Source organism: Sturnira hondurensis, unplaced genomic scaffold (assembly GCF_014824575.4).
Source record: "Sturnira hondurensis isolate 20B ecotype Veracruz unplaced genomic scaffold, ASM1482457v3 Scaffold0013931, whole genome shotgun sequence".
NCBI classification, from domain to species: Eukaryota; Metazoa; Chordata; class Mammalia; order Chiroptera; family Phyllostomidae; genus Sturnira; species Sturnira hondurensis.
The window spans coordinates 4,460,631-4,471,904 of NW_028086562.1; the positions used below are offsets into that span (position 1 = coordinate 4,460,631).

Genomic DNA, 11,274 nt, shown 5'->3' on the forward strand with positions numbered 1-11,274 from the left:
CGTCGCGAGGAGCCGCCCTGCCGGGAAGGAGCCCGAAGAGGAGTCAGCGGCACAAAATGGCGGCGGCGGCGGCTGCGACGGCCGTGGCAGGAGCCCCGGGGCCAGCGGCTCCCGCAGCAGCCGCCGGGACTCCAGGCTCGGGAAACACGGCCCCGGGGTCGCAAGGGGTGCTGATCGGGGACCGGCTGTACTCCGGGGTGCTCATAACCTTGGAGAACTGCCTCCTGCCGGACGACAAGCTCCGCTTCACGCCGTCCATGTCAAGTGGTCTTGACCCCGACACGGAGACGGACCTCCGCGTGGTGGGATGTGAGCTCATCCAGGCGGCCGGTATCCTGCTCCGTCTGCCGCAGGTGAGGGCGCAGCCGGGGGCCTCGGGCGAGATAACCGCCGCGCCGGCGCAGGGGTGGGCGGCTGGGCCCTTTGTTGGTGGTAGGGCCCGCCCGGCTCTGTCCCCGCCCAGGCCCGAGCCCAGCGCTTCACGGTACCCGGCCCGCTACAGGTGGTGAGGGAGGCGACGCCGTGGACGCGAAGGCTCTCTGTGGACGTGGAAGACTTGTCCTTAAAAACAACAACAACAAACTCTGTTAGAGCTCCGCGAAGCCCCCGAGTTGTGCGCGTTTAATGCGAGGGCCATCTTCGTTTGTTCTAGGTGGCTATGGCTACTGGGCAGGTGTTGTTCCAGCGGTTCTTTTACACCAAGTCCTTTGTGAAGCATTCCATGGAGGTGAGAGGTTCTGCCTGGGCTTCCTTCCCACAGAGATGTGTTGGAGGAAACCAGGCTGGCCCGATTACTCATCGGGCCCAGTTCCTGCCTTTCTGGGCAGAGCGCTGCCCCTAGGCCTTGTTGGGAGCCGGTAGTGTTGGCCGGGTGGGCTCTCTCCCTGCACCTGCCCTTTGCCCTGGGAGCTGTTGGAGGCCGTCCGCCCCGGAACAAACCCGTGTGTCGCGATGCTTATGTTTCAGCAAGTATCGATGGCCTGTGTTCACCTGGCCTCCAAAATAGAAGAGGCGCCGAGGCGGATCCGGGACGTCATGAACGTGTTTCACCGCCTTCGGCAGCTGAGAGAGAAGAAGTGAGTCTACCTTGCAGCTGTCACGAGTGTCTGTCTCTTTTTGCGGGACGGTGTTATTAAGTGATGTTGGCATTTCTGGGGCAAGATTCAGGACGTGAGATTTTTAAACATGTGTGCGCCCAGGGGTCCACACGGTGCTGTTGAGCGTGTGCAGGGACCACAGCCAGGTTCTGCAGCCACAGTTTTCTGGCGCTGGTCTCTGAAAGCTCTGGAGCAGGGCTCCCTCTTGGCCCTGTGATGTTTGGGGTTGGTGGAGTCTTGGTTGTGGGGGTGTCCTGCTCCTCACAGGTGGTCGGTAGCTTCCTGGGCCGCTGGGCAATAGATGCGATGAACTGCTGCTCCTTCTGTGGTGGTGACAGAGCCACCTGCGGCGGACGGGCCAGTGGACCCAGGTGGAATGGTTGCCCTGGGTTGGGGACCGCTGTCCGGACCTCATTCCAGACTGGGTGCCTCTGACACGGGTGGACATGCTGTGGGAGACAAGGCTTCGGCCATCGGAAGTTTGGTCCTCTGGTTCTCACCCCTCTGCACGCGCCCTCGAACGGCGGCCAGAGCACGTTCATTGCTTGTGCTCGGTGGCGTCTGCGGTGCTGTGTCTGTGTGAGGAAAGGGGAGGCCACTCCAGGAGGGGACACGGAGGTCCGCGTTGGGGTCGGGTGAAGACTCTGCTTGAAGGAAAGAAGGGGAGATGCTCGCCACACCGGCTGTTTCTAGCGGACCCTTGGCACCAGGGACCATTGGGATGGGAGCAAGTGGTGGTATTTGACCACGGGCCATGTCCCCATAGGAAACCTGCGCCTCTGGTGCTGGATCAAGATTACGTGAACTTGAAGAACCAGATCATAAAGGCGGAAAGACGGGTCCTCAAAGAGCTGGGTTTCTGCGTCCACGTGAAGCACCCTCACAAGGTGCGTATGGGGCCCTGCTGCCCCGCGGGCCCCCCTTGGTCCTCACCCAGGTGGAGAGCTGGCAGGAGGACTAACTCTGTCCCTGCCATGGCTTCCAGTTTACACCCAGGTCCTGAACGCACTCTTCACTTGTTAGCTTTCTGCCTCAGCTGTTAGTATTAGTAGTAGGTTTTCAAGAGCCTTGAGAGTGGCATCTGACAAGTCTGAATATTTGAAAAGAGTGGTGAGCTTGTAAAGATGGAACCTGTCAGTTTACATTGCTTTTTTTCAACAGCCCATTCTCTAAAGTTGCTTTAGTAATGGCCTCATTTTCTCTTAGAGTTGAAAGAATCCTAAACCCTTTTCTTGGGAAAGTGGTGAAGCGGCTGAAGGAGCCCTGGGCTCCTTCAGAGAGGGGCTGCTGTTGGCATCTGTGCTCTTTCCCCTCTTACTGCCGGGTTTCCTCACACCATTTCTCTTGCTTACTTGACTTCCTGGCTTAATGCAGAACCTCAGTAGATTACTCAGTGCAGGTTTAAAAGCTTTTCTCCATTTGCTGGAAGTATTTTCATGGTGTTTTGTGTGAGGTGGTGACCAGGTACCAAGCTGTTGAGGGCATACTGATCTCACTGGTGACAATGTGTGGGAGACGGGGCCTTGCCTGGGGGTGCAGCCTGGGCCCCAAGCTTCCCCTGCCCGGCTGCAGAGGCAGGAAGCAGGCACATCAGCAAAAACCCCTCCGGCTGAGCAGCACACCAGGCCTCTGACCAGGAGCCACCCTGAGATCTAGCTCTATTTGCTGCATGGACGCCCTCGAGATCTGAGTTCTGGGTCCCCACGATTCCTGGTAATAACTGCCTGACCCATATCTTCCAGATAATCGTTATGTACCTTCAGGTGTTAGAGTGTGAGCGTAACCAACACCTGGTCCAGACCTCATGGTGAGTTGGCTTCCCTTGTTCCGTGGGGCCCACCAGGGCAGTGCAGGAGTGTTGGTTTAAGGCGCGTGGGCAGTGGGTAGTCAGTCCCATGACGAGGTTGTGGGCTGTCCGAGTGCCGGTGTTCCCGCCACGTAAGCCCAGCCCCGCCTCCCCAATGTCAGGCACTGGTGTGACGGTAAGGTGGCCCACACCCTCCCCGACCCTGGAGAGCAGGCAGTGGGCTTCCGGGGGGTGGGGGTGGCGGACAGCTGAGTTTGGCTATGGTTCTGGGGCTGATTTTAATGTCTGCTAGAAATGCAGCCTGAAGTAACAGTTCAGTGCTGCGTGCTTTGTGAGTTTTCCCCCGAGTAAAGTCTGTAAGGGTCATGTTTTTGCTGCCTGAATTGTCTGGTGCTATGTCTGATAGAGAACCTATTTTGACTTTTCTTTTCTGTACTCTTTCAATCAAAGGGTAGCCTCTGAGGGTAAGTGACTAAGACTTCTCCTCTACTGTCCACGCGCTTCGGTGCAGGGACAGCGGCCGTCCTCAGCCACTGCGTGCAGGCTCTCCGCCGAAGGCCGGCCCTAGATGGTGGTATGCTCACGGTAGTCTAGTGCTGGCCCGCTGCTGCTGTGGTTCTGGCGGTCGCGCTGCTCGTTAACCTCTGTCGTGCTTTGGTAATCGTACTGACTAGACGGGTAACTGTCTGGACTTGGAGTTTTTGTCCCTTTAAACTGCTGTACCTACCTGTGCAATAAAGATGCAACACCTTTCTTTGACAAAAAACTGTTCCGGAAAGCTGTCAGGCTGGCTGATGGGGTGGAGGCTTCAGTTTGGGGTTTCAGCATTTCTTCTGGAAGTCCGGCTTTTTCCAGCGCCTGAGTGTGGCGCCCGGTGAAAGGTTTGCATCTTTAAGCTCCTCCGGGGACATGTTTACGTTGTAACATTTCATATGTAGCAATAAGTTTAAATGTATTTTTTCAGGACTTTGTTTTGTTTTTGGTACTTTAAAAGTTAAGGGATTAATATTATCACTATTTGAATACTGGAATTTTATTATTAGAACTGAAATGTTTATAAAATGTTGAATTGTTCACTTGCAATGCTCTGGTTTGCGTGGCCTTGGTGCCATCCCTCAGCCTTGTTCTGGGTTCCCTCCTGGTGCCTGGAGCAAGAGCTGCCAGAGCCAGGGCCGCCTGTCGGCGTGTCTAGAATGTAATCAGTGTGTCTAGAATGTAATCGCTGTCTGNCCCCCCCCCCGCCCCGGGGCTTAGGAGCAATGAGCTGGGGTGGGGGTGGGGCTGGATCAGTCAAATCCCAGCAGGATTTGGCCCCCCTGTGGGCACAGCCTGACACTGGTATTGGGGTGTGTTGGGAGCAGTGACTCTATGACCTGTTTAGCTGTTTTCTCATGCTCTGTGTGTGCAGTATTGATAAAGTTTAACATGAGATCTGATTATGGTCTGTTAAAATCTTAGAGAAATATATATAAAGGAAAATGTTAAATGTAGCCTATTTTAAAATTCTTTGAACTTTGGAAAAATGCAAATGTTTTGTATTTCTCTATTTCCTAAAGTATGATAAAGTTTTTAAATGTACTGATTTGTGCTGAAACTTGTAGTATTTTGTTGCTGTTGTTTGATTTCATGAATGTTCATTTTAAGACTTCTTGTTGCAATGGGACAGTTTGGAAGCGGGTCTTGGCTAAGCCTGAGAAGAGGACTGCTCTCTGGGCGCTGAGCCCCTGCACAGTGTTCCCGGGCTCCCAGGCGTCCCCCTCCCACGGCTCCCTGTGGAAGGAGAAGAGCCGGGCGGCCTCGAAGGAAGGAACGCCTCGAAGGAAGAGGAACGCGAGGACGGCTGGTCTCAGAAGAGCCTCGCGGCATCTTGCTCGGCAGCCCATTGAGTTTGCATGTTTCTCTGCACTACGGATTCTGAGCGTTGAGCTCTCTCTAACCCAGTGCTTTCTCGCCCCTCCAGTCTTCTTTCTGAGGCATTGTGCTTTGCATGAGAGCAGGCCAGAGTTAAGAGGGAAAAGTAAAGTTAAAGTTGGTTCTCTTTCATAGCAACATGGATTGTCTGACATTCAGCCAGCTTAAAAAGCAGTCAGCACATTGGTCCCTAACCTGAGGGTCGCAGGCCTGCGTAGCCCCAGCCCCAGCAGTAGCTCCCTAGAGGAGCAGTGGCCGCCCCGGAGGGTGCAGACGGGCGTCGGGGTTGCAGGGCTTTGCAGTCCCTCCTGCGTTTGCTTTCAGGAACTACATGAACGACAGCCTCCGCACAGACGTGTTCGTGAGGTTCCAGCCAGAGAGCATCGCCTGTGCCTGCATTTACCTCGCTGCCCGGACGCTGGAGGTCAGTGCTGCACTGCCGTGGGCGTCTAGGCTGGCCCTGTCTCCAGCCTCTGGGACTCTCATGGCGTGTTCTTCACTGTGCTTGTTGGTGCCAATAAGAAGCCTCCGTGGTGACCAGCAGGCTTGTGCTTCGTGCACTAAGAGCCTCGTCCACGAGGACGAGCGTAACGTTGTTGGTGTTTGTGTTTACAGATCCCTCTGCCCAACCGTCCCCATTGGTTTCTTTTGTTTGGAGCAAGTGAGGACCAGATTCAAGAAATCTGCCTAAAGATCTTGCAGCTGTATACTAGGAAAAAGGTGGTCCTGGCTTTTCTTTCTCACGTAAAAGACATTCGTATTTGGCCAGAAGCATCTGTTTCTCAACAGGTGGGTTTCGGCTTTTCTAGGTTGATCTGACTTACCTGGAAGGTGAGGTGGAGAAGAGAAAGCACGCCATGGAAGAGGCAAAGGCACAAGCCAGGGGCCTGCTGCCGGGTGGCACCCAGGCCCTGGACGGCACCTCGGGGTTCTCGCCTGCCCCCAAGCCTGGTGAGTCTCTCCCCTGTGGGGCCAATCCCCTTCCTCCAGACCTGTCTGAGCACCACAGGCCCTGGAGCACCAGCAGACACCACGTGCCCTTCGAAATGGGACGGGGCTCCTGAAGCAGTGTGCTTTCACCTTTCGTTGATGTCTATCAGCAGGGCAGTGGGCGGGCTTTCCAAAGTGCTTTTGCTCGCCCAGCCTGCCCAGTTGTGTAGACCGGGAGTCGGCAGGACACCTGCCACCAGCCCTGAGGTGGCCTTCTGCATTTTTTCCGTGTGCGTGTAGGCACTGCGTCCCAGGTTGGGAGCAGGCGGCCACGGTGAATCCCGTGGGAGTGGCGCTGTCTTGCTCTGCTAACCTACTTTGTAGCGTCATTTCTGACGGCCAGGTTTTAACTTCTTGTTTGTGGTTCTAGCGGAATCTCCCAAAGAAGGTAAAGGGAACAAGGCTTCCCCACTCTCTGCAAAGAACGCCAAGAGGAAAACGGAGGGTGTGAAGAAAGCCAAGGCCGACAGCCCAGTGAATGGGTGAGTGCCTGAGTGTCCCAGGGGCCGTGGGGGTTGGTGGAGCTCAGGCCTGTAACTGCTGCTCTCTTCTCAGTTTGCCAAAGGCGCGAGGCAGTGGGAGTCGGAGTGGGAGCCGTGAGCAGAGCTACTCAAGGTCCCCGTCCAGATCCGCGTCTCCTAAGAGGAGGTGTGTGCCTGGGGAGCCTCACGCTGGCGGGTGGGCACTTTCCCCGGGGTGCAGAGGCAAGGCAGCCGCCCCTCGGGCATGTGGGGCAGCTGGTCACCCAGTTACTCCACAGGAAAAGCGAGAGCGGCTCAACGTCTGGAGGGTCCAAGTCCCAGAGCCGTTCGCGCAGCCGGAGTGACTCACCACCGAGGCAGGCGCACCGCAACGCTCCCTACAAAGGCTCCAAGGTGAGGAGCTACCGCAAGTCCAAGGGCTGCAAGTGCCCCCCCCAGAAGCCACATGAGTCTCGGAGCCGAAGCTCCTCCCGCTCTCGGAGCCGCTCACGTGAGCGGGCAGACAGTTCTGGAAAGTACAAGAAGAAAAGTCATTACTACAGAGATCAGCGCCGGGAGCGCTCACGGTCTTACGAGCGAGCGGGTCGTCGCTACGAACGAGACCCCCCAGGTCACAGCAGGCGTCGGAGGTGAGGCTCGGGGGCCTGGCAGGCTGCCCTTCCACTTTGGCGTGACTCTTTTTGTAAATGGTTGTCGACCTCGGACCTTGTGATGAATTTGGAGATGGAATCGAGAGGTTGGCAAGGTGCCCTTCCGGTCGGCCCGAGCACGGTACCTGTCGGTGCCCGCCAGTGCCCGCCTTGGCGGCAGCCCTGCAGTGACAAGCTGCAGGGGGTTACGCACACCCCAGCGGTGCGGATCGGTGCTAACGACGGGCTTTCTTCACTCCCATACTGATTCTCAATCACGTTAAACCGAGAAGATGAGTTGTAGAACCTTTGCCTATATTAGGTTGTACTTATGTACATATTTTGCAGTTTCACAATGATAAAATGGCCTTAATAGCCCCTTTTTCTCTATCCACGTTGTAAATAAACGTGTTTAATACAAGTTAAAGCTATGTATGAAAACTCAGAACTTGGATTCTGTCAGCTTGAAACTTGTGTAGAGAATTCTGATTTTTAAAATGTGACGGTATTTAGATCTGTGTTTAAAGTCGTATATTTTTATCTGCAATGCTGAGTGCAGGCCACCAGCCAGCCCCTAAATAGAGGTTTCCTATATATGCATTTTGTGTGGGTGAATAAACACGACTCTCTCTACTCAGGACATGGGACGTTAAGGACTCTGTAATGTGTCCCGCTTGCTTGTTTGCGCGCAGCCCGCAGCACCCGTTCCAGGGCTCTGTCTGCGCTGCCGGCTGAGCCCTTTCGAGTTGTGTTCTGTGTGGAGCTCCTGTGTGCCCGCGCTCCTGTCAGAGGCTGGCAGGGGCCTTGACCGTCTGCACGTTCTGACAAAGGCTGCTTCCTGTGGGCAAGGAAGGGAAGGTTTGAAAAGTACGAAACGGTGTGCCCCCGAGAGACGCTGGGCTGCACACCCATGGCTATGTGTCAGGCTGGCACGGCCTGGAACGAGGCACTGGGAGCATCACCCTTGTCATTGCGCCCCTCAGAGTGGTGGCAGGTGAGTGGGCAGGCGTGGTGTTGGTGAGCAGACTGGGTGGGCCCTGGGGCCTTTTCCCACTCCTCGGTGGCCTGAGGATTGAGAGCTGTGGGCATCTGTCTTATGCCCACAGGGTTCTCCCAGACAGCACCTGTGCAGCGGGGGAGGCGCTGGGCACGGCCTTCCTGGTGCCCGTGAGCTTGGAGGCAGCTGTATGGAAGTCATACAGCCAAGGAATGGGAAAGCAGGGTCACCTGCTGGGGGCAGGCACACTTGGGACAAATCACAGAAGCCTGGGAGGCCTTGCAGCTGGCCGTTATGGGGCAGGCGCGTGCACAGACCTCCTCAGTTGAGCAGCCCTTCTGCAAGGGAGGGGCCGTGCCACTGGGTGACCTCAGAGGGAGAGCAAAGCATAGAGCCCATGGCTTCTGCCCTCTGCAGAGTGGCCACTTCCTGTGGGGAATCGCTGGCAGAGCCACCACCGGATTCCACAGACCTCGTGGCATCTGTCGCCCCTGCAGGTCCACCAGGGGATCTTTCCTGTTGGGATCTTTCAACCCCAACGAGATGTGACCCAGCACCCTGGTAGCCCCTACTCTGGGATGTGACTTGGGCTCAGCCAAACCCAGTCAGTGCGCCACGGATGCTGCTTTCTGTTTTTGGACAAAAACACTTCTTTCTCTCCACAGGCACAGTTTGGGAGTTTGCTTTCAAAAAAGGAAAGGAGCCCCAGCTGGTGTGGCTCGGTGCATTGAACACTGGCCTTTGAGTGAAAGGTCGCCAGTTCAATTCCCGTGCAGGGCACGTGCCTGGGGTGCAGGCCAGGCTCTGGCTGGGGGCGTGGGAGGCAACCGATGTTTTTTTTCTCACGCACACTTGTGTTTCTTTCTCCTTCCATTCTCTTACTAAAAATAAAGTCTTTAAACCAAAAAAAAAAAAAAAAAAGAAAGGAAATACCCTTTCGCAACGCGCAGAGCCCAGGCCGGCCACCATCGCCAGTCTGCCCCGTTAACGCCTCTCCCTAAGGGAGGGATTGGGGAGGCCAGGCCGAGCGGGTGCAGGACTGCAGTTGCTTCCGTCATCCTGTGAACTCTACTTCCGTCGCCAGGATGACGTTTCTTTCCCCGTCCCCTAAAGGCTACTTCCGCCTGGTGGGTGTATTGGGCCTGTGAGCCGCAAGTTTAGCCTGCGCAGGCGCAGATCCCATTCCTAAAGCATTGTGGGAGTTGTAGTTTTCTCGCCTTCGTAAGGGCCCGGCCGAGGCGGTATCTCTGGCCGGAAACCGTGCGAAGTCGGTTCTGTAAAGGCGCCAGGGGGCGCTGGACGTTAGAATTGTCGGACCACGGTTCCTGGGGCAGGTTTAGGAACGGACCGGAAATGCGTGAGCACACTGGCGACAGAATGGTCAGTTTTAGTCTCTTGGATTGGGATTGCAAAGGTTGGGCGGGCGGCTGTGGTGTGCGGGCTTCGGGGACAGCTGGGAAAACCGTGGGACGCCCGTGGCCGCAGTGAGCCCCTCCCGGCCTTCTGGGCGTTCGGGTGCCCACCCCGCCCGAGGGTAGGTGCCTCAGCGTGAAGCTGAGGCCCGGGGAGATAGGGCTCCGCGACCTGGCCAGATTCGCACCTGAAGCGGGGTTCGTACCTGCATCTGGCCGTAGGGGAGAGCGATGTTTGAAGTGGGGTCCTTGCTGTGGGCGAGGGTGAGGAGGGGTCGGGATGCGGCGGGCCGCTCAGCATGCCCTTAGGGTGCACCTGTGTCCTAGTTCCCGTGAGCACCTGGGGCCGCCGCCACCCACCGACCATGTTCCTGTTGAGCCTGACTTCTCAGCTGCTCAGGGTCGTTCCCCGGACAGGTAAGTGGGGGGGGGGGGCGGGGGGGCGGCGGCAGATAGGCGCGATATGCACGGGGTTAGGAATATGTGCCTCACTAATGGAGGCCAGGGCCTGGCCGCACCGATGGCCCTGTCAACAGCCAAGCATACCAGGGGGCGAGTCTGACAGCCCACCGCTTTGGAACATCAGCCCGGGTTCAGGCCAGGCCATCCCACTCTGGGATGGAGCTTCTGCCCCCAGCCCTGTCAGGTCCAGGTGGCCATGGTTGGGTCTGGTGTAGTCCTGTGGGTGCTAACTGCCGTGGTGTTTCCTGTAGGCCTCAGCCGGCCCTGGCCTGTCTCAGCACTGCTGGGCAACCATGTCTGCAAGCCATGCTACAGCACGCAGCCAACAAGCCCAAGTCCAGCTGCCATTCTCCCCAGCAAGGGGGTCCACCTGGAGCTTGAGGAGATGCTGGTCCCCAGAAAGATGTCCATCAGCCCTCTGGAGAGCTGGCTGACTGCCCACTACCTCCTGCCCAGACCGGGCTCTGGGGCCCCGGCGACTGTGGCTCCCGCCCAGCTTTACAAGTGTCCATCTAGTCGGGTGGGGGAAGGGGCCGAGCAGGGGGGTGAGGACATCCAGGATGCACCCAGTATGCAGTGCAAAAATGTGCTGAAGATTCGCCGGCGGAAGATGAACCATCACAAGTACCGCAAGCTGGTCAAGAGGACCCGGTTCCTGCGCCGGAAGGTCCGGGAAGGACGCCTGAAACGGAAGCAGGTGCGTGAGGGTCCTGAGCTGGGGCAGGCCTGGTTGTTGAGTGCAGGGCTGTGCCACCAACCAGTCCAGGTGCCTCCCTCTGCTCGCAGGTCAAGTTCGAGAGAGACCTAAGGCGCATCTGGCTGAAGGCGGGCCTGAAGGAAGCTCCCGCAGGCTGGCAGACCCCGAAGATCTACCTGAAGGCAAAATGAGTGTCGAGTGTCTCCAGCCCATGTCCCTGCCATCATCTGTCATAATAAACGCTCACAGAACTGCACCTTCTCCCGCCCCGTGAACTGCCTTGGGGCCCAGGCTGGCGCCAGCCTCCGCAACCAGAGACCCTCCAGGGCGGATTGGTAGTCCCTTGGCCAAGCTGGCCTTCGTCCTGGGGCCCGGCTCACGGGAACGGCAGCCTCACAGTTTATGATTGTCTGCTGGGGGAACGGCAGCTAGCAGAGGCACTGCCAGTGGGGCACATCCGTTCCGCTGGGGGAGGCAGCCTCTCAGTGGTCTCCCGGTTGGCAGAAGTGCCACCAGGAGGGGGTGGGGAGTGCCCAAGCTGAGGTGTGATGGGGAGGTCATGGGCCTCCCCGGGGAGACAGGGAGGGGAGGCAGAAAAGGCCCCGGTACCCCCTGAGGTGACAAGAGGTGTCCTATAGGCTCCAAGGTCTGGTCCTGACTGACCCTCTGAGCCACCCTGTTGAGGATGGCTGGGGGCCTCTGGCCTGCTATGAGCTCCTAGTCCGCTGCCAGTGCCCTGGGCCCGAGTCTCTTTGGGGAGCAGAGGAGGAGTGTGCTGCCTGAGAGTGGG

General features: G+C 57.4%; 2 protein-coding genes across 7 annotated transcripts; both read left to right on the plus strand.

Moving 5' to 3' along the window:
• Positions 1 to 13: 13 nt before the first annotated feature.
• Positions 14 to 7,569, plus strand: CCNL2 (cyclin L2). 3 transcript variants are annotated; one of them, XM_037062212.1, is made up of 11 exons: positions 14 to 353; positions 653 to 727; positions 967 to 1,076; positions 1,864 to 1,984; positions 2,840 to 2,904; positions 5,140 to 5,239; positions 5,431 to 5,535; positions 5,625 to 5,766; positions 6,176 to 6,287; positions 6,361 to 6,453; positions 6,566 to 7,569. In XM_037062212.1, exons 1-11 carry the CDS (start codon positions 57 to 59, stop codon positions 6,918 to 6,920), a joined length of 1,575 nt encoding a protein of 524 aa, XP_036918107.1. In that variant the 5' UTR covers positions 14 to 56; the 3' UTR covers positions 6,921 to 7,569. The 3 variants fall into 3 exon arrangements, with proteins under 3 accessions (XP_036918107.1, XP_036918110.1, XP_036918109.1); XM_037062214.1 differs by lacking the exons at positions 14 to 353; positions 653 to 727; positions 967 to 1,076; positions 1,864 to 1,984; positions 2,840 to 2,904 and adding an exon at positions 3,373 to 3,478; XM_037062215.1 differs by lacking the exons at positions 5,140 to 5,239; positions 5,431 to 5,535; positions 5,625 to 5,766; ... (1 more) ...; positions 6,361 to 6,453; positions 6,566 to 7,569 and adding an exon at positions 3,355 to 3,672.
• A 1,641-nt stretch (positions 7,570 to 9,210) lies between these two features.
• On the plus strand, positions 9,211 to 10,740 carry AURKAIP1 (aurora kinase A interacting protein 1). 4 transcript variants are annotated; one of them, XM_037062227.1, is made up of 4 exons: positions 9,211 to 9,293; positions 9,653 to 9,742; positions 10,039 to 10,484; positions 10,574 to 10,740. In XM_037062227.1, exons 2-4 carry the CDS (start codon positions 9,691 to 9,693, stop codon positions 10,673 to 10,675), a joined length of 600 nt encoding a protein of 199 aa, XP_036918122.1. In that variant the 5' UTR covers positions 9,211 to 9,293; positions 9,653 to 9,690; the 3' UTR covers positions 10,676 to 10,740. The 4 variants fall into 4 exon arrangements, with proteins under 4 accessions (XP_036918122.1, XP_036918120.1, XP_036918119.1 ...); XM_037062225.1 differs by lacking the exon at positions 9,211 to 9,293 and adding an exon at positions 9,313 to 9,523; XM_037062224.1 differs by lacking the exon at positions 9,211 to 9,293 and adding an exon at positions 9,313 to 9,447.
• The last annotated feature ends 534 nt before the right edge of the window (positions 10,741 to 11,274 follow it).

Coding starts and splice junctions, on each gene's coding strand:
- CCNL2 (XM_037062212.1), top strand. CDS start 57: ATGGCGGCGGCGGCGGCTGCGACGGCCGTGGCAGGAGCCCCGGGGCCA. Junction 354..652: donor TCCTGCTCCGTCTGCCGCAG/GTGAGGGCGCAG, acceptor CGTTTGTTCTAG/GTGGCTATGGCTACTGGGCA. Junction 1,985..2,839: donor ACGTGAAGCACCCTCACAAG/GTGCGTATGGGG, acceptor CATATCTTCCAG/ATAATCGTTATGTACCTTCA.
- AURKAIP1 (XM_037062223.1), top strand. CDS start 9,625: ATGCCCTTAGGGTGCACCTGTGTCCTAGTTCCCGTGAGCACCTGGGGC. Junction 9,743..10,038: donor CAGGGTCGTTCCCCGGACAG/GTAAGTGGGGGG, acceptor TGTTTCCTGTAG/GCCTCAGCCGGCCCTGGCCT. Junction 10,485..10,573: donor GACGCCTGAAACGGAAGCAG/GTGCGTGAGGGT, acceptor CTCTGCTCGCAG/GTCAAGTTCGAGAGAGACCT.